The following is a 22,356-nucleotide window of genomic DNA, read 5'->3' as shown; positions in this document are numbered from 1 at the left end:
ACAGCCACGTGGGTAAACTCGGGAGGGTACAGGGACTGGGGGAGCAAACTCTGTGGCGATGTGAGAAAACTGAAACTATTCCTCACGACTATATTATAATAACTACTGCATACACACAACTAGCTATAAAAATGATGTAATGTTTGTTGGGCCTGGGCCTGTCCTACATGTGTACTGTGGTGTGTCTTGTTAACTTGCAGGTGTAGCGGAGGCGATGATGAGACGACTTTGATCACGGGACGGACCTCCCAGACTATTTAACCCCACCCGCCCCGAGACCGGGCGGACGCATCCTCCCGACGGCGCACCAACATGTTTTCTATCTGTTAACTGACAACACGCACCTCACATTCTCCACTACATCATCCACCTTCATTCATCACTGATACTGACAATCACACCTCATCGTGCTCTTGTTTGCATCATTATTTAATAAATGTCACTTTATTATTGTTACGTTGCTGGTGCATCTCCGTCTTCTGTCGGTCGTAACAGGTTGGGGCTCGTTGCCGCGAGTACAAAACCAGAACCATGTTTGTGGTTTCTTTAATTAATCCTAGTTAGTTGCTGTTGAAGTAATTTGGTTAAGTTGAGCTGGTCTATTGTTGTTTAAATGTTAAGGTGCTCTACAGTCATGTGTAATATAGTTTGATGTATAAATCAGGGGGAAAACGCTCATTTCCACCCTAAACCCCCAACATATGAATTGGCTCAAATTATTTTAGTTTTATTATAATATACTAAATATAGGTTTTTGTCTGGAGATACTTGTTGGTCATCCAAAGAAAATAATTAAATAAACAACACGGAGCATTTTGCAGGTTTACTACGAGTCTCACGTAGCTTTAGACTTTAAGACCAAACAGGTTGATTCAGGGTCACGGAGCCTTTCAAACACAGCTGCAATTCAACGTTTTATGAATAAGAAATGCTTTAGAATATACACTGGTTATTGTCAAACCAGCTTTAAAACAAATTTTGAGTTGCCATGACTCACAGAAGAATTCATAAAATAAACATGACAATGTTAAAAAAAATGAATAAATAGACATCTATTTTGTTTGGTTATTACTTAATGCACTAGATAACATTTTGGTAAAAAAAAGTGCAACCCAGGAATTTTTTAAGAAAGGCAGCATTAAGTAATAACTTATTACAAAATACCGAGAAAATAATTACATATTTGGTTCATGTTTTAATTACAAAATGAGGCGATTCATACATAATTTGGGTATTATTACGTAACAAAGTGAATATTTCTTACATAATGCGTTTCTACATACCTTCCGATTCTTCTGATTTGCAAACAGTGAATTTATGGTTGTTTATGAATGGCATTCTTTTCTCTGGGGTGGAGAACAATCTAATTACCAAAGACTTTATTTTACACGACTGTTTACACACAAAACGGTGAGGCTTTCTCAGCGCTCCAGCACACTGTGGGAGTTTGTTTTGTTCTCAGGGCTCCGGCTACTTTATCTATCTCTGCAGTGTTTCCCTCCTCGTCACCTGGACAAACAATCTGACCCAAACCCTTTCACAGAGAAACAGACAAAATACTTTATTTAGCTTAAGAAGTAGGAGAACACAGAGCAGAGGTATTCAACAGGAGGTCAGTGCCCCTTCGGGTTAATTACAGTGGTGCTCAAAAGTTTACATACACATGCTTAAGTTGACTAAAAAGAGGAATAAAAAAATCATGTTTTGGAAATTTATTTTAATACCTAAATTTCCTGGATTCAGGATATTATGCATCTGATAAAGTTCCCTTGGCCTTTAGAATTAAATAGCCCCACATCATCACATACTCTTCACCATGCTTAGAGATAGGCATGGTTTTATTTCAGTTAGACTAATAACTGGTTTGATTTGCATTGAGAGATGATTTTATAGAAAGTATCCCATGCCTATCTCTAAGCATGGTGAAGAGTATGTGAGGATGTGGGGCTATTTTAATTCTAAAGGCCAAGGGAACTTTATCAGGATGCATAATATCCTGAATCCAGGAAATAACTGGCCTTTAATAATAAAAATCTGCCTGCCTCTATGGGAATTTAACATAGGGGTATGTATACTTATGACCCCTGTATTTTAAATAAGAACATTTATTTATTTACAATACGTTATTCATTCACAAAGAAAATTGGTGTCCTTAAAGGTTGGATTTTACCTCATTTTTTAATTTAGGTATTAAAATAAATTTCCAAAACATGATTTTTTTATTCCTCTTTTTAGTCAACTTAAGCATGTGTATGTAAACTTTTGAGCACCACTGTATGTTTAATCTCTCTCTCTCTCTATCTCTCTCTCTCTCTTTTAAAGTTTCCTTTTCCAAAATGAAAATGTCTGAACATATACATCAATATGAATCCAACATATAGATGGCAAAGTTAAATTGGTCTGTGTGTGGAAACAAAACAATTACACATTGAACATAAGCTTAACAAGGTAGCCACTATGGTAGCCATGCAGTCCAGCTTAAGGATTCACTTACGTTCCACATGTATATTTAACAATAAAACATAATGCATTCAAACTCCAAAGCTATTCATTTACATCCATCCGGCCCAGTTTAATATGAAACTCATTTGTATGTACAAACTAGTAGGAGGTCCCTAGTCGGTCTCTTTTAGCTAAGGGCCCGTGGCCTAAAAACGCTGAAGACCCCTGACGTAGAGGAACATTTCATCCTTCAGTTAATCACGTTCAACAACAACACATCTGGAGACACAGTTTTCCCTGGACAGGAAAAATATTAAAAGTTGGATTTGAATATTGTCTACCAACATCACACAACATATTAAAGCACCTCTCACTGTTCACAAGACCAAAAGCAGCAAAGTGCTTTCATTTTTTAACTTCATAAACAAAATACTTCAAAAAACCGTAACAGCGCCCACATCAAACTGTCAAAAATGTCAAAAAAGGTAAATCTTTGAAAGCATCAAAAGTGTAAAAGAAAATGTTGAAAAAAAATGTCAATAGCATTGACATTTAATACATACAGTATGCAACTAAAGTAAAACCTGAGAGTCACAAGGTCACATAAGGTGGTGGTGAGGAGGGAAAGTGATTCCACATCAGCTGATTCAGTACTCTGGGAACAACAGGGCGACCAACAGGAAGTGTTATCTAAGACAGGAAGTGGATCCTGAGCTGAATAAACAAACTTGCTGATTTACACATGCACAGTGAACAGCACCGGACGCTCAGAACAAGACAGGAAACGTGTGTTACTGGTGTGTGTGTGTGTGTGTGTGTGTGTGTGTGTGTGTGTGTGTGTGTGTGTGTTGTGTGTGTGTGTGTTGTGTGTGGTGTGTGTGTGTGTTTCCGATCGGCATCTCTAAACATCCAAACCCAAAGAAAAAGGAAGAAGCGGTACTCACCACTTCCAGAATCTTCTCCTCGATCTCATACACAGTGCAGTCCTGCAATTAAAGAGACAGACCACTGAGTGACGGACTCACGTAAAAAGATCCTAAACAGAAATCTGCATTTACATCAAGAAAAGTGAGAAAGTCTCGATATGAAATAACGTGACTCCTATTTTAAGCCACTGGTTTCTGTTCAGATATGCACAAAGAATAAAAACGGGCGACTTTATATAGTTTTTTCATTTCTTTTTAATTCACACACCAGAAACAAACTGTGTGAAAATAAATGTTCAGCAAGATATACATAAGTACAACTTCGAGCATGTCGTATCAAATGACACAGCTTTCCAGTCTGTCTGTGTGAAGAGCTGTCAGTGTGGGTAAACAGAGAGGGTAAAGAAAAGAAAGGAATCAACGGGAAAACAAATATTTGAGAAATGACAGCCTGTAGGAGAGTGAAACCAGAGGGAGGGACGGCAAACGTCTCCCAGAGACACAGAGGATCCGTCCTGCGGTCGGAGAAATAACAGCTCCCTGCAAACGGGCTGACAGGATGATTGAATGAGGGCGGGGCGCTGCACAAAACTCTCTGCTGTCATGTGTAGGGAGGCGACACGCTGCAAAAAATACCAACTTCAACTCTGAATCCTAAACAAACTTTCCAAATATTGCCTGAATTATTTTATTGGTACTTTATTGTTGTTGTTAAAAAAAGAAAATAGGATTTGAGGAATAGATTATTTTTTTTCCTAAAAACTGAAAAAAAGTGAAATAGTCCCCGCCAGATGAACGTAGGGCTCTGCAATTAATTGAAATTGTAATTACGATTTCTGCTGCTAATGATCACAAAAACAGAGTAATTTTCTTTTTTTTGCTGATGAACTCTTATTTTGTCCTGTGTTTGTGAATAAATGACAAAACAGTTAAATGGGAAAAGTATTAAAGGGAAATTTCACTGTTGCTTTGTCTAAATGTTGCATAGTTTCTTAAAGGGCAACTACTGTTTTTTTTATATACCCTGGACCCTATGTTCCTGTGTTTGTGTCTAAGTGACTGATGTCAACAACGATCTTTGACATTAGTTCAGTATTAAGAGAGATCGCTGCAGTCAGCAGCAGCGAAACAAGCTACAATACGAGTTACTAGGGACTGACAGGCTCAGATTAATATTCTAAGTGTCTGACAGCACTATGGAAAGGATTGCTAAGGAGGTTGACCTTTCTGTTGAAGAGTAAGATCCTTTTTTTAAACATAAAAAATAAAAATCTCCAAAATTGCGTTCGCTGAACCCACCCCAAAAAAATATACACTTCACTAAAAAATACACACTAAAATACTCTTCATTCAAAGTCAACAGAAACAAAATAAAAATATGAAAAGACATTTTTTGTCTTTCCACTTTTCCAACCATCACAACTCTAGTTTTGGTTGAAATAAACACATAATTCACCGATTTACATGTGAAAATATGTTGGCTCTATATACGCTAAAAGTATTCTTTTTTTAAATGGAGTCTGGAGGATTTAGCTCTAGCGACCTCAGAGCTGTTTCTGGTTAAACAGAAAGGTCTCAAAGAGGTTTTAAAGGTCTATCTCTGAAGGGATCCTTTCCATAATGTTGTCAGACACTATAACAAATAATAATCTGAGCCTGTCAGCGGCAAAAACTGTGTGTGTGTGCCCGCTTTTGTGTTTTATTATGTTAGCTCACTGGTGACCAAACATTATTGTGATTATGTTGTTTTTTCCCTAATCGAGCAGCTCTAAAAGAATGTCTCATGAACGCTGTTGTGTTCAATCAGAAATGGCAAGGGAACAAAACACTAAAATGTAAACTAATTTTTGAATCGATTAAAAGTAATTCTTGATGCACAAAACAGAAAATGCTGTTTTCAGCTTCTCAAAATATGGAGATTTTCCTGCTTTCCTCTTTTTTTTAATATTAAAATAAACTTAGTCTATATCCACAACGTTCCACTTCAGGATCTGCTCCGGTTCTTTGTGTCGGCGTCCTAACCCCTGGTGGATTTCTGAGGACTATGGTTCCCTGGTCCTCAGATCTCTGCAGGGTAAATCCAGACAGCTAGCTAGACTATCTGTCCTATCTGAGATTCCTGTTGCACGACTAAAACAACTTTTGAATGTCCACATGTTCCACCAGAACAAAATCCTTCCAGATGCTATTATGCAGCCGCATCGTGTCTCCGTCCGGCGCTTAATTCTAACCCAAGACAATTGTGATTGGTTTAAAGAAATGCAAATAAACCAGAGCACGTTTTTCTTCAATCCCAGAATACTGTGTGGACTAGCCAGACCTTCCTCCGCAGCGCTGTGGAGGTAGGTCTGGCAATGTGAGACTACATTAAACTGAATATCTCAAAGAGAACAAGACATACAAAGACATCAACGTGGACTTTGAGATACTCTGATGGACATTCGCCACAATTTTTTGACATTTCATTGACTAACCGATTAATTGAGAAAACAACTGGCAGATTAATCAATATTGTAAATAATGGTTGGCTGCCGCCCTAGTCAGAACCCCAGCAGAGGGATGTTTGAGCCTCACTGACCTTCTGCACGGTGGAGGTGAGCTCCAGACACAGCTGGATGATTCTGCTTTTGGTGGAGGTGAAGTTGTTGGCGCTCGCCAGCGGAGTCCTGAAAACACAGAATATAAGATCTGTTACAGCGAGGCAATCTTTTTATCTCTTTAATTTTCCCGTTGCAGCTACAGGATGTGACCAATGATTAGACTTTGTGCCTGCAACAAAAAGGTGATGCGCACCTCAAGCAAATCTTAAATGTATTGTTTGGTACCACTAAAATTAAGATTTTATTGTTCTGGATTGGATACTATACTCAGATTCAACACCAGCTCAAGGTGTTGGCATGTGCGTGCTTTGACATACGACAGATGTCAGGTGTGTTCTGGGCGTCAGTCGGTGTTTGTGTGCAACAGCTGCAGCGAGGAATGTTCTTCAAGCTGATACAAGCTGAGAAAAAGCTGAAGGAGTCAAACAGCAGACAGAGAGGCGCACTGACAGCTGACAAACATCTCAACAGCAAACAAGGACCCGCACTGATACAGTACCTGTGTGTACTTTTTTAATTTCTCCTAAAGTCTATTCACACTGCAGGAATTCTTTTCCATGTTATTAATTTGTAAGTCACTATATTTTTTAGAATTGTAGATTTTGTCATGAGAACTTTCACACAGTGAAATTATTATAAAATGACAGCATTTCTTTCTAAAAGGGGTTCGATTTTTTGCAGCTTTTGCACCACGAATAAAGACACTAACCAATCACGTTGTGTTGTGTACTTATGAGAATTGCAATACAGCAAAACAGAGGCTGCTGTCCAAACCATAGTGTCCACAAAAGGACTTCAAACTGTCCCACCAACATGGTAGACGATGGTTTTCCTCGGTTTGTCGAAGACTTAGGTGCACAAATTTGGCGGAGGGGTGTAGAGGTCCTTGAAAAGAAATGCAATTTGACAACATTTTGGACCATTATTATCATCATACCTGTGTCAAAAAAGTCAGAAAAGCTAGAGCAGATCATAAATAACAAAAAAGAAGCTTAAAGACAAAACTTGCTACAGAAGTCCAACTACAATCATCAGATCTGAGTATTTCTGAGGGTCATTTAGTTAGTTTTGGTGCTCACATTAATTTTATTCGGGTTGGGGGCAGCACCCAAGTCTTAAACCTGTAGGGATTTGTGTCTACCTGTCCAGCCAGGCCAGCAGACTCTTAGCGGCTCCGATCAGCTCGACCACGGCGGTCAGGAATTCGTTGGAGGGCTGATGGGAGATTTTGCAGTGGTAGGCGGGGTTCTTCCTGCGCTGCGACACAGAGGTGTTCAGGTTGTGGTGCGCCGCTCTCATCTTCCCCACCAGAGTCTTCAGGTTGTCCTTCTCCACACCGTAGTTCTGTGAAAACACAAGTTATCCATTTTAAACATAACCATTACCTAATCAATATGTATGCATATGTCTTAACTTTCAGGAGTTTTACAACAATGTTATTATTTTTATTAACTGGGCGGCACTACTGCCTCATAGCAAGGTGGTCCTGTAGAGTTCGATCCCTGGTCCAGGCAGGGACTTTCTGTGTGGAGTTTGCATGTTCTCCCTGTGTCTGCGTGGGTTTCATCCCTGTGCTCCAGTTCCCCCCCCCCCCAAACCATAAAGACATGCATGCTCGGTAACTAGGACTACAGTTCAAAATGGCTAACACTGGCGCCTTTACAGAAATGTTGATTAATGAATCACTGTCCTAATCAAAATAACTAAACAATAAAAGTGCAGCCGATCAGATTCTTTTCATATCTCCACAGATTTATAATTTCTTCTCTCTGCAGCTGACGGCATGAACACGCTGGCTCGCCCGAGGCAGCCAGGATGTTTGAGGCGTTCAAAGCCATTAAAAACATCTGCAGACAAACTGGCTTTCCACCTGTCGACAGACAGCACTATAAAAAAACAAAAACAAAAAAAACTGACAAGACATACCTTACAGTTCTAACATGTTTCAGGTTGGAAGCATAGTGATCAGACAGGTCAATAAGAAAGAGCTTTAATTTTCTATTATACGTGCTTGTTGTGTTTGTTGATCAACCTAGTGATTGTTTTTCCAACTAATCAATTAACTGTTTAGTCTAGAAAATGTCGATAAAAAAAGATTCTCATCACATGTCCCAGAATCCAAAGGGAGGTCGTCAAATTGTTCATGTCCAACACTCACAAAACACAAAAGATATTACATTTACAAAGAAAGAAAAAAAAAAAGTAGCAAATCTTCACGTTTGAGAACCTGGAAACCAAAATAGTTTAGTATTTTACTTGATGAATGCTTTAACCCATAAATGAATCACTGATTGTTTCAGCAGCCTTCAGTTCAGGCAGAACTGGGTTGTTTTGTGATCAATTTTTTCCCCCTTTATATTCGAAAACCATACAGTTACAAACAACACACTGGGACATAGTCCCAGGGCCACAAAAACGGGGGACGGACGGACGCACACGCGCGCGCACACGCACACACAAACACACAAACTCACAGCACTAACTTCAAGGAGTAAACTTGACTATCACGTTGGAAAAACATGCTTTATTGCTGTTTTTCACATTTATTTAAGCATCTTTAAACCCAAAAATTAGTAATAAAAGTAAAAATAACTTTTATTTAGAGCGGACACTTCCCAGAGTGACTGTGGCTAAGCTAAAGGAGGTTGTAGGCTGTGAACAGGTGGTGTTTCAGGCAGGGAGGGTGTTCCAGAGGGATGGGGCTGCAACACTAAACTTAACTATTTATTGATCATCACAAAAAGATAAAACAATACGTCAAGCTCTACGTGCCACATGGAGGATGAGACGAGTAGAAGCTGTTCATTATTGATTATTGTGATGATTGTTTTCTTGATTAAATGCGCCCTTTGTTGTTGAGACAATGTCAGGAAGTAACAAAGAATGCGGTTATTATTTCCCAGAGTTCAAGGGAATACTTTAGATGTCATGGTTTTGTTCTGACTAATGGTTCAAAACCCAAAGATATTCATTTAACAAACATTTGAGAGTATTTGGCATTTTTGCTTGGAAAAAATGGCTGAAACAATATTCCATTATCGGTCTCAACTTTACATTTAAAAGGATCAAATTTTAGGAAGTAGACAAGATCTGTGAGGTAAAGCCTCCAGTTTTAATTACTGACATCTTCTATTGATTGTCTTTACGTTTTGAGTGGCTTTGGCTCTGTTACTTTGCAGGAACTGCAGTTCGGACACGTGCTTGGGAGACCTAAGCTCATTTAGCTTAGCTCGTAACGGTAACAAGGAGATTAATTTATCTTCTGTAGCACTTATACAACACAAGGGCCGTCAGATAACTGCGCTACATTCAGAGCTTTACTGTTAACTAGGCTCTACACAGCATGACTGTGTTCTTTCTTTTCCTATAATAAAGCTGTGGCGTTTTTAAAATGTCTCAGGTGGAAAAGTGATCATCTGACAGGGCGCGGAAACTGCTGCTGGAACAAAACTGCAATGGATCTTCTTCTAATGTGTTAGAAAAGGTTGTGTGTGGTGTGTGGTGTGGGTGGTGTGTGGTGTGTGTGTGTGGTGTGTGTGTGTGGTGTGTGTGTGTGTGTGTGTGTGTGTGTCAGGGGAAGGGTGGGGGTCTTTCTGACAGGTGGGAGGGGTCACATCTGTTTCCTGCTCCACACCAGAGAACAGTGAACTCAGCTCTGTGCTGCAACAAGAAAGAAATAGCAACGTTCCTTGACCTTCTATTGAGTCAGACAGGAAAACTCTCCCTGAATCACTCGAGCTGCTGCTGCTGCTGAAAGATCTATTAGTGACTCTGTCCGGGCGGATGTCATGTCCATGCTCTGTACTTGGGTCTCATAATGACGTCCATTCGCTGAGGGAGATCCAAAGCCTTGGAAAAAGCTAGCTTATTAACTTTGAATTTACAATATTTTGTCACAGATGAGTAAAGTCAAGTTTTTTTCAACTCCAACTTTCGGTCTTGAGTTAACGATTGTCAGCCAAGTCTCCTTTACAACCCTCAATCAGAGTTGGACCATGCATGTATAACTAGAACTGGATACAGCGTTTAGCGAATTCTTTTTTATTTTTTTATTTTTATTTGCCGATACCGATACCAACAGTATGGAAAATGCCTAATATCAGACTCAAGTTTACACTGTAGTAGTCTGCAGCTGCTCATGTCCATATTCCTTTAAGAGTTTTAAAAAATAAACTTTTGAAAGGATTTCCCCTTATTAAACAAATATCTAGACACAAACATTATCTGTCAGATAATCTGCCTTTAACTACCCTGGACTGGAGTAAAGTTGATATTGATGTAAAGAATGATTTCCCAAAGCTTCTGTAACACTGTAAACAGTAGAAGTGTGTGTGATAACCGTCTCTGTGGTCCCTTTATTTCGTCGTCAGCGGGGAAAGCAGACTGTCAGGCTCCATTTAAAAAGGCGGCTGGATCCCGTTCAGTTGCACCACTGAACCTCGGCACTGACAGTAAATCCTCCTTTTCACTGTGACACAGACAGCCAGAGCTCATAAACAGCTGACTGAGGGGCTCTGTCTGCAGGCCTACACGTTATCTGTTTTAAACAACAAGTGTTTGGCGGGTTTCAGCTGAAGTCAAATACTGCATCTTAAAATGAACTAAAAAAAAAAGGAAAGGCATTATGAAGACATTCCTCTTCGCTTTTTGAATATGCAACTTTGGTCATTTTGTGAGAATAGTGTAATTTCACAGCAGACTGCCGAAGTGTACTTGTGTCAGTCTAAAATGTGGTAACTCATGGTCTAATTTCTTATGTTTGAAGGGAATCTGTCACAGACTTCACAAGGATTTCAGGTAATCAAGCTGGTTTGAGGGATTTTAAGATTGTACAGTTTTTCACGTCTTAAAACACAGTTTGGAAACATAACTTGATTTCAATTTGAACCAAACATTTTAAATGCATTTTTTTTTTACTTTGAACAAAGAAACAAATCAGTGTGGAAGTATTAAAACCAGCAGTGTGGGCATGCTGCCAGATCTGATAAAGATTTAACAGAGTGCATTTTATTTACATCAGCACATTCTCTGGCATGAGCGGCAGAACTGGTATAAACCACTGCTATCAGATGTGATAGACACGGAGCCGCTTCATGGGCTCAGATTCAACACATTCACACGTATGTTATTGTATGTTAGAAAATATGTTGTTGCTGTCAGCAGGAGAGCTCCGTTACACGTGGACAGACAAGGAGCTTCTTCTAAGAAAGATACGAGCGCTGTTTTAGGTACTTTCAGTTAGTGCTGGGAATCACCAGAGGCCACACAACACAATATCATCACGATTTTAAACATATTGTGATTTTCTAAGGAATACTGGCCTGGAAATCCAGACCCAAATCCAAAAGATTAAGGGCCTGGCATCTAGTAATGAAAGTCGTCATACTACAAAGTTTTATTTTAAAAATTTACTATTTTATTCATATATTATGCTACTTTTGTGAACCCAAGACTTTTGTAAACTCATTTCAATCACCGACATCAACAATTGAGAGTAGGATTGTTTTCACAAGAGATTTCTGCTTTGGAGCCAAATTGTCTCTTTACCCATTGCTCTGGAACAATTTAGTGCATCACTACACAGAAAGCCAAGTTTGTGCTGAACATTTTGATATGAAACACATGGGGATGTGGTTTTATGGAAATAAATAGGAGAGGTCTATAAGATATGTAAAAGTAGACCTCAGAGGTGTTAAGTAGCTTCAAAACAAAGAGCCCTCTGATTTCCCATGAAAACCACTGTTATGGGGGGTGGGGGGGGGGGGGGGGGGGAACGCCCCTTCACGTTCCTCTGGGTATGATGTGACCATGCGGACTGGAGGTTACTGGTGTTACAGCATTTCTTGTGGCTTCTGAAGTCTCAACAATTCAGATAACTCGCTGCAACTTGAGGTCACCACTGTGTGAAGCTGCTTCGAATATTTATTTAGGGTGTAACAGAACACAGATGTTTAGGTTTGGTACAGGACTTAAAATAACTTTCTACATCTAAGCGCATGGTCAACAGAAATGTAAGTATCTCTGGCCATTTTCCGGTTGTTGACCATGCTCATCAGGTGAGCTCAGCCCATAGAGGTAAAACCAGCAGATTATAGCAACGCTGAAGAAAGAGCGATGGATTGGAAACAAGTACGTCAAACATATTAACTCATCAGTGACGGCTTTGCAGAGAGAGTCCGTCAGCGGAGTGAGTCAGACACAAGCAGCCTCTCACTGCAGATCCAAACAAAGAAACTATCAACCACAGGAGTTTTATGTTGATCTGTGGCTGCTGTTGCAGAGATCAAAGTTAAAGTTATAGTGCGTAGTTTCTGTCGCCCGGTTAACAAATTCCAAGGAATGATAACAACACTGTTGGCTCGGCCACATGTTAAAAGCACCCTCCCACCCCAGCCCTACCCACCAGAGTTACTAGTAGCCAAGGAGGACACAGAGGATTAAAAAAACATGGAGGACTCTTCAGAAGAGGTCACTATCTTCACTTGAGTTTCTGGAAATGTAGCGGGACAACACAATCTTCTGAACGTACTACTGAGTCATACTGAGAAACACAGAGAGAGCTGTGTGGCGCTGATAGTCTTAATTAGCTTTGTAGCAAATCATTTGGCGACGGCTTGAATGCAACGGACGTTTGTTAATATCAAAAAGTTTTTTTTCAGGTTCAGAGGTATACACATACTGTTAGATTCATAGAAAAAAAGACGCTCCTTTTGACTCCTCGTCAGACCTAAACAGAATTTGTGGATTAGTTTATTCAATTTTCAGCGGGGACGCAAAATAAAAATCTGCGAATAGTTTTTTTATTTGTTTAAAATCAGTGGAAAGTTCCTTCCGTGTGCCCCTGCTCATTACCCTCATGTTTGGGAATTTACTTAGTATAAAAAGTAATCCCATAGTAGTTATCTGTCTCTGTGGTTACAGCCCAAACAGGAACTGCTAATAGCTAATTCAGCCTTACATTGCAAAGTGCAAGTTGGCCAAAAAGTAAACAAATACAGCTCTAAAAGAGTTGTGAGCAACATTGTACATTAGTCTCGCATTGCAAAACCTTCCTCCACAGTACTGGAGGAGGAGGATCTGGCAAGTCCACAGAGTATTTCATGATGAGAGAAAATCATGCTCTGGTTTATTGGCATTTCTTTAAACCAATCACAATCCCCTTGGGCGGAGCTACAACGATGAACTGTGTGACTGACCAGAGCGCAGAGCAGATCCACGGCCTCCAGCACCAGCTCCTGGTGTCCGACCCGCGCCATGCCCAGAGACAGCAGCTCCTGGTGGGACATCCTGAGCAGCTTCTCCCCATCCACCTGCTGCTGCTGGAAGGACGGGATGTACTGCTGCAGGCTGTCGTCCAGCCCTGAGGGGACAGACGGAGACACAACACACTGAGTGGGGACACCAAAGAATGTCTTTCATAAAAGCATTCCTGTGCTTTCTTTAGGTTGTTTAGGTTTAATTGACAGAATTAAATAGGCAGTAGGCCTGCACGATTTGGGGGGAAATTATGGATCAGGATTCTTTTTTAACTTAAAAATAAATAGGCATTAGAAAACATATTGAGGGCAGAAGGAGGAAGACGTTACTAGTACTATAGAAGAAGTACTACACATGTGAGAGGGAGAGAAAAAAAATAAAAAGAGTTAATAATAAACACAACACTCTGAGAGCGGACACCAAGGAAAGACTTCCATAAAGCATTCTTGTGCTTTCTTGAAGTTACTTGGGTTTTATTAACGGCATTAAAAAACATATTTATAGGACACAGCCAGGGAGGAAGAGGATAAGTAATAAATGTTTTATCACGATGCGAATGATATCGATTCTTTGGACAACGGCACAATATTTACTGATATCACAAAGTCTGCCACGAAACGATTTAGATACGTACGGCCCTTTGATTTGTCCTATGTGAAAACACAGACGGGAGAACGGAATTCTCTTATACACGCGGAATCACACAGGATTTGCAAATATTTAGTTTTTTACTTCCTTCTCATGTTTCAGTTTAAAACAAGTGTAATAAAGGTCTGTACCTAAACCGTGGCCAAATGCCATTGTTAAACATGTTGCCTAGTAACCATACATCCTCATATTCAAATTGAGTTTGTTGAGTGGGAGGGGGGGGCGCGCGGGAATGTCAAAGCGAGTGGCTCCTGACAAGCCAACGGTGGCAAAACAAATTAATAAACCGACAGTTAAATACCGGGCTGAACAATACCCCAACAGCTACTGTGAGTCTGGACAACAACTGTTTTGTCAACATAGTGTTGACTGGACCTGCAAAGACACATAATAATAATTATTAAAATATTATTAATTTATACTTTTATGGATCCCCTTTGGAGAAATTATAATTTACACTCTTGCCTGAAGTACACACACATGCTATGGGGGGGCTGCCAGCGCTGGACCAGCTCCCTGAGCGGCTGAGGGGGGTTTGGTGCCTTGAGCACCTTGGCAGTGCCCAGGAGGAGACTTTGGTCTGCACGGGGGAAGTTAAACGCCACATTCTTTAGTACATATTTGACAAAAACCTTGGCGTTGAACCCTGACCCCTAATGACAAGGACTATGCACGTGAGTAAACGATACCCAGACAGAGTTTTCCTTTCAGCAGTTTCAGTGGAAGTCGGCTCTGTTATGATCCATTCAGGTTTGACAGCAAACAGAGCTGCTGAGTCAACATGGACTTATTGACTCTTCCTGCTGATCCATCCGTTAACATCATTCTGCCGCCTCACCGCTCCTCTGCTCGGGATCCCTCTCGCCTCAGACAGACAGTCCTGCACACACAAGGTTTCCCGGGTTTACCCCTCGCATTCATCCCAACTGGGACAGGCTCAACTGTTAATGAAAGTTAAGGTTCGGCCCGATATTACAGCAAAACTCCAACTTTATCTACCGTCTCTGTTTGTCAAGTGCTCGGTTTGAAGGGGGTTAAGAAACTGTTGTATGAAACACATCATAAAGTTTACAAAAACAATTGAATATGGAGTCCTAAATGGAGATAAAATTTGAATATTTGAGTTCAGATAAGACTCAATTGTCTTGATATTTTTTACGTAAACCACATCTGATGAAACAAATAGAGCTGGCCGATGTACAGTTTGCTGTCAGCTAAAAAAAATCTACAGGATCTGGACCTTGGTACGGAAAAAACACTGAGGAAACTGGATCTGGAGATACAGAAACTATAAAAAGTAGTAAGTGACTTCAACAAAGTATTTGATAAATGTATTCATCATGTTTTTTCTCTCTCCCAAGGTCCATGCTGACCAGTGACGACATCAAAATAAAAAGATAAGGTATCCTGGTTTTGTGCAATAGCCCACAGGACTAGCAGATACCGATTCTTAGCGATAAATAAACAGATGAAGTGTTCTCACTTCTGCTGCTCTCAGTATTCTGCTAAAATACACCAAGTTGCTTGTTGAATTTGAAACAAATGAAGGGAAATCCTTTTCAATTTTCTTCTATTGAACAAATTGAACTTTGAATTCAGGGGTTTCCCTGTCATAAGGTTTAGGTGAATTCAGGGGTTTCCCTGTCATAAGGTTTAGGTGAATTCAGGGGTTTCTCTGTCATTATAGGTTTAGGTGAATATAAGGGGTTTCCCTGTCATTATAAGGTTTAGGTGAATTCAGGGGTTTCCCTGTCATTATAAGGTTTAGGTGAATTCAGGGGTTTCCCTGTCATAAGGTTTAGGTGAATATAAGGGGTTTTCCTGTCATTATAAGGTTTAGATGAATTCAGGGGTTTCCCTGTCATTATAAGGTTTAGATGAATTCAGGGGTTTTCCTGTCATTATAAGGTTTAGATGAATTCAGGGGTTTTCCTGTCATTATAAGGTTTAGATGAATTCAGGGGTTTCCCTGTCATTATAAGGTTTAGGTGCAGCACCCGAGCACGTAAGCCACATGAATGTAACTTAGGCTTTTCTCAGCTCTTTAAGACATTTGTCTTTGAGCTTTTTTAATGTAACTTATTATCTGCTCGAGCGTTTCCAATGTTTTAGACAGATATGGTGATAACAATAATGATCAAAAACGATGTAAAAAAAGAGATGCAAAACTACCACAAACCAACACCAAATGACCAGAGAGCCAAAACAACCTCAAAGAAAACTAAAACAACTTAAATCTAGACGCAAAAAGCCACAATGAGATATTTTATTTATTTATTGAAAAAAATGTAAACTTTTTCTTGAGGAAGGACGACCAAACCCCGTGAAGTAAGCATACCTTACTCTTCCAAAAACCTCTGGAATGAAATATAAAAGGCAGACACTGAAAAATAATGACATAAATTATGAAGTGCCTTTTTTTGCTGAGATTTTCTTTCAACCAACTTTGGCGATCAATACATATTGTGCCAGTTGATAGATTGTGATGACGATAAAAAAATGATATGTTGTGCAGCCCGAGACCCCCACCTTCATTTCCTGTGATGTCATGTGACTATGAGTGATACACCGCCAGCTCCAGCACCCTTATTATTTGCTTGAGCTTAAATGACATATTTTGGGGGTTTTTTGGTCTGTTGGTTGAACAAAACAAGCAATCTGAAGATGTAACCTCTGGAAACTAGCGATGGACAAAAAGACCAAAAAGTCAATCAGAAAAATTTATGACAGATTATTAAATTAAATATGATGATAATAATCATAAGTTGCAGCCCTCGTCATCCCATAATGCAGCAAATTTGTAAATCAGACAAACCACAAAGACCTCAAATATCAGTGTAAAATTCTTACAGTTAAAAAGTTTAGAGAAACTCAATTCAATTTACACACCAAAAATATCCTTTTAGTTAGAATAACATGGAATTAATCCCCAAATCAAGCTGACATTTTTCCCCTCTAACTGTGTACACTGTGAGTAAAGGCTCTGTGTTCGACTCCCACTGGGTTACCCTGAACTAAAAGTACGCGTCTGTTCGAGAAAGCTTTTGCACCGAAGGGTTCACCAAATGGCAGACGACGTGAAGCTCTCAGCACCGGGCCGGATCAGCTGGCCAACCAAATGCCTGAGCTGGTGTGAACAGTGGAAAAGAAAACAAGTGCCCCTGCATGTGGTCATTAAAGTGTCCTGAAGGAACTCCGTGACTCCCGCTCGTCTTCAGACGGACACGCTGGACAACAGATGGCTGAGACTCCCGCTGACGGCAGGGAGGAAACATTCCCCTCTAACTAACTGCTGATGTGACACCTCGGCGTAGTCGCCAGCTCACACCTCCGACACCAAACAGAACGATTAGACTAGTAAGGTTTTCTCTGCCGTTTCAAACCAGTGAGTGAAATTGACTTTTTGACTCACCAGCTAAATAGGTCGGTAGACGGAAATAATCCACAAAATTAATAAATTATGTTTCTTTGTAACATCACATAACTTTCTGGTAAGTGTTGCCAAACATCTCCAGATACTGGCTAATTAATAAGTGGTGGCTGGTGTTCCAAAACGGACAAAAACTAAACTAAAAACTGACTGAAACTGAACGACGAGAGACATAAAACCGACCAAAAACTGACGAACTGACGAAAGCGCTCTTAGATTTGCTTGCCAAAAACTGAAAATTCACCCAGACTTGGTGCTTGACGAGTGTTAATATTGGACCCTGAATGCAACTAAATGTGACAATCAAAACTAACTAAACGTCTTTTCTTTCCACGTCTAACAACTGTATTTGGTCCCCAGTGGACTTCTTCAGTAAGTTGTCTTTAAGCTTTTTGAGTATCATTTATGTATTATCTGCTCTAGTTTTATTCCCAGCGTTTTAGACACAAATATGTTGATAACAACGGTAGGGTTGTGACTCCTAACGTTCACAAAAACAATGTAATTAAGAAAACTATATACTAACTATATATTTTTTGCAAGTAAACTCTTATTTTGTCTTGTTTTTTTGAATGAGATGCACATCTTTACCCCTCCCAAAGGGTAAACTCACTCAGTCAACATTTGAATTAATTTTTTTTTAATATTATTTATTGAAAAATGTATAAAGTTCCAAAGGGGAAAGTAAAAAGGGAAATTTCACAGTTAAATGTTGCCCTTAATAATGGTCCAAAATGATGACAAATTACCTATTTTTATGAAAACCCTCAACACTCAGACCATTATTATCACCATAAATGTGTCTGAAAGCTCAACAAAATTAGCTAAGGAAGTCAAACTACAATCCTTAGATCTGAGAAGTCTGTTGGTTACATTCACTGAGCTCAGGCGCTGCACGTAAACCTCGCAGTGGCAGAGAAACCATCATTCCAACATGTTTCAAACTAAACTCCTGCCACTGTTGTCTGACGGCGTCTGGGGAGCGTTTGTGGTCATCAGGAATGTGTTCGTGACAGCCTGGACCACATTATTGACACCCGAGGAGGCCGATAATCTCTCAGCTGCACAGCGGGGGCGGCTAAATGTCATGCGACCAAGCCAAATCACCTGCTAATGAAAGCATGGCAACGCCGGGCCAAGCCTCCCTGCAGAGCACGGGAACCTTCACAAGCAAACCTGAGCTTCTGTTGGGCTTTTGAATCAAATTATTCCTTCAACACAAGCAGGAAATGTCCGGTAATACGATCATTTTGACTGGCCTAAAATGACTGTTCTGCCGAGTCATGGGAATTATTATTTACAAACGAAAGCGCACTCTCCACTGAGCTTTCATTTAATGAAATATAAAACAGAAATGCTTCCTGAGGACGACACGGTGCCAACATTCATAGCTGGATCCAATGTGCCCGTGAGAAATGAAATGTCATTAATTTATGGGACAAATCTGAGCTGTTCTATTCCCTCTAATTTTAAGTGTGTCTAAAAGTATCCGTCGTCCGGTAATAAGATAATGATTATGATTGGTTTCAGGTCTAAAATGACTGCCTTAAACAAGGGAGTTCATCTTGTTTCTTAAAATAAAAAATAAAAAGTGTACTCTCCCCTGGTAGATCGGTTTTTGGAAAATAAAATATACATAAAACATAAATGCTTCCTGAAGGAGACACGCTGCCAACATCCATAGCTGGATCCAACGTGCCTGCGAGAAGTAAATTGTCATTAATTTATGTGACAGATGAGGCATTTTTCTCATTCCACAGTTTGAGCATCGCGGGGTTTGGCGGTCGGCCTAAAACTGTTGGAAATCAGCTTCAAACGGCTGGCGTGCGGTCGGCGTCCGAGCAGGATCACCGCACTGGAATACTGCCGAGCGGTTTGTGGCTTCGGAGACGCTTCTCAAGCAGCAGGAAAACTGACACAGCAAACGGTTCATGGGAACATGCTGCCAAAACACATCAAGATTATAATCTGCAGCATGCATAAAGACACTCTTTGTACAATGTAGAGAATTACTACTACCTTTAAATCAACATAATATTCACTCTCATGTTCATCTTTTAACTTGTGTCGAGCAGCAGAACCGTTCGACCTTTTTCTGATTTACCACAGGTCTTAATCTAATCAGAGAAAACCTGCCCGTTGAACCTCTGCTCTCCGTGGAGCACTTTGGAACTGACCTCCCGTTTGTTGACAGAACGCATTTGAGTCATGAAAGCCCACTGGAGTCAGACGGGCGACAACTTTGTCACCAACTTCCTGTCAGAGTCAGTAAATGTTGAGACTCCAAACTAGGACTGTGCTTTCCTTGATATTTTCTTGAATATTGTGAGATAAAGCTGATTAGTGAGGAGCGCCAGCTCAACAAGTAAAACGCTACCTTTTCCAAAAGGTTTTTGTTCACGTTTGACGCTTTTGGCGTTTCATGGCACGCTTTTTCTTGCGTATTTTTCACACTTCTTTGACTCCCCCCCCCAATATTTTTTTTTACTTTTCAGACGCTTTTCCATTTTTTTTACATCTTTATTTAAAAAAAATAAAATAAAAATTGTATAGAGACCAGTGAAAATGGACTTCGGACAAGCAGAATTTGAAAAAACTTAACATTGAACCATTGAAAGTAAAGTAAATTAAATGTCTTTTAGGAAACTTGTAGGAAGAAAACGAGGATTTTCAGACTATAAATTAAACCTGTACGGATATTTGCATTTCCAGAAGCACCAGATTCCACAGTTTAGTCACAGATGTAACAAAAGTTAATTTCTCCGCCTGTGGTCTTGTCTCTGACCAGTCTTATATTTGCAGAGGACTCTGGGCCTCTGCCCTGCTGCCGCTGGGAAGCGTCTGTGTACAGACAGAGAACAGACAGACAGACAGACAGACAGACAGACAGACAGACAGAGAGCAGCTCAGGGTGGGAAAGTTGCACTTCTTACAAACGACAAAAGCCATCAGACGCTGCTTCACCCAGCATCTGCTCAGTTACCTGCTGAGAAAACAACAAGAACTTTACACACCACAGATGCTGGTGTTGACGCAAAAACTAGGTATGAACCAATTGGTTTACCAAATACCAATGTTTACAAAAATGGGTAATTCTGTCTCAAATCAGAGAGTGGTTTTTGTTTACGTTTCAGATTTTGTTCAAACTCTATGCAGGTCCGGAAAAATTTGGACAGGGACACAATTTTAGCCCTGTGCGCTAACGCAATGGATTTGAAATTAAATCCTCGAGATTTAAGGGTTTAGGAATTAAACACACTTTCAAACAAAGTCCCGTTATTTCAAGGGACCAGACCTGTTATCGGCCTAACTGATGATGAATTACTGAGGAAATACCCCTCACCTGCTCATGAAACAGCTTTGACTCAATTGTCCAAATACTTTAGGTCCCTTGAAATAAGGGGACTATGTATGAAAATGTGTGTAATTCCTAAACTCTTCTTCCAATTGACGTAAAAACCCTCAAATTAAAGCTGAAAGTCTGCACTACAATTTCCTCTCGATAATTGTGAAAATTGTGTCACTGTCCAAAAAATGTTGGGACCCAACGGTGTACTTACATCCAGTGTTTTCCCTAGTTTTGTGGAAGACTTAAACCCGCTACACAGCGAGGGCGTGACGAATAAGCAACGGGAAACAGCAAAATAATATTTTTGCATCAAACTATTCACACCGGCAACGTCGCGAATTTGCGACAGCGGTTTGGTGTCAATTCGCGCCAACTTCTCTTTCCGAAAAAAAAAAAGACATCATCCAGTGATGATGACTTGATGATAAAGGGGGTCGGCCTCTTCGGCTGCGGTCCAACGCGTGAGGAAGAAGTTGGTAAAAAGAGCTGCAGGTAAAATTCCAGCTGCTCTAAACAGTCCAGTTAATCATTTGTCAGAAAGATCAAAACAAACAAGACGTTCGGCGTCAGTTTACAGAGCGCCAAAGCAAGAAGCCCCACCCTGAAATACACAACTCCTTCTCACAGAAGGGGAACGTTTGAAAGGTGTTTGTTACGCATACTAATGCAGAAATGTGGAAAAAGTGACAAAGGTGGGGCTGCAACACAAATAAACTCCAGATCAAACCGCACAATTCTCTGCATTGTGCAACTGTCCCGGTTGAACTCTTAATCCCGTTCATTAGACAAACGGCGCGCGTTGTGTTGTCGAAGCACAAACACGGAGTATGGACCCGGCACTCCTCAGCTGGGGTCAACGAGACGAACATTTACCCCACCTCCATCACAACAGGACGAGGGTGGAGAGGAAAAAGGACACACACACACACACACACACACACACACACACACACAACACACACACACACACACCACACACACACACACACACACACCACACACACACACACACACACACACACACACACACACACACCACACACACACACACACACACACACACACACACACACACACACACACACACACACACACACACACACACACACACACACACGGACACCACGGACACACGACACACACACACGACACACGGACACACGGATTTCCTCGAGCGTTGTGCAGATTTGTGCACAGACGTCTTGTGAAATCAAACAAACAGGAATTGTGGGAGTTCACTGTGTGCTGAGCTGTGTGTGTGTTCCCACTTTTCTTTTTTTTTTAAAGATTTTTTTTTTCAGGGTTTTTTCCTTTATTAGATAGAGACAGCGGATAGACATGTGAAACGGGGAGAGAGAGAAAGATGGGGATGACACGCAGCAAAGGGCCACAGGCTGGATTCGAACCTGGGCTGCTGCAGTACTCAGCCAACATGGGGCGAGCGCACTCACTCAGTGAGCTATAGGCCGCCCCGTGTGTTCCCACTTTAACCATTAACAGCCGCACACTGGTCCAGATCTACTGGAGTGGGTGGTCCACAATGCCAAAATGGAAATGTATGCTTAAACTGGTAAGCCAAGGAAGAGGCAGAGCTGAAGGAGTCCGTGGCTTTGTGAAACGGCGTACCCACCACTACCCTATCCCTATATTCTGTTATATCATGAAGTGCTGCAGGTTTGAATCCTTCAGTTATTTAGATGTTTC

At 40.6% G+C, this 22,356-nt stretch overlaps 1 protein-coding gene across 2 annotated transcripts in view; it reads right to left on the bottom strand.

The window, feature by feature from the left end:
• cnksr3 (cnksr family member 3) overlaps nucleotides 1-22,356 on the bottom strand; it is a 44,585-nt gene that overhangs the window by 16,268 nt on the left and 5,961 nt on the right. The window contains exons 2-5 of one of the 2 annotated variants that reach the window (XM_032543810.1): nucleotides 13,165-13,328; nucleotides 7,110-7,312; nucleotides 5,947-6,034; nucleotides 3,387-3,428 (exon numbers count right to left, since the gene is read on the bottom strand). In XM_032543810.1, coding sequence (XP_032399701.1) covers nucleotides 3,387-3,428; nucleotides 5,947-6,034; nucleotides 7,110-7,312; nucleotides 13,165-13,328 — 497 coding nt within the window. The remainder of the gene's footprint in view (nucleotides 1-3,386; nucleotides 3,429-5,946; nucleotides 6,035-7,109; nucleotides 7,313-13,164; nucleotides 13,329-22,356) is intronic. The other variant, XM_032543811.1, reaches the window with a different exon arrangement.

The sequence above is a fragment of the Etheostoma spectabile genome, chromosome 18, assembly GCF_008692095.1.
Source record: "Etheostoma spectabile isolate EspeVRDwgs_2016 chromosome 18, UIUC_Espe_1.0, whole genome shotgun sequence".
Taxonomy (NCBI): Eukaryota; Metazoa; Chordata; class Actinopteri; order Perciformes; family Percidae; genus Etheostoma; species Etheostoma spectabile.
This window is presented reverse-complemented; position numbering and strand designations above follow the sequence as displayed.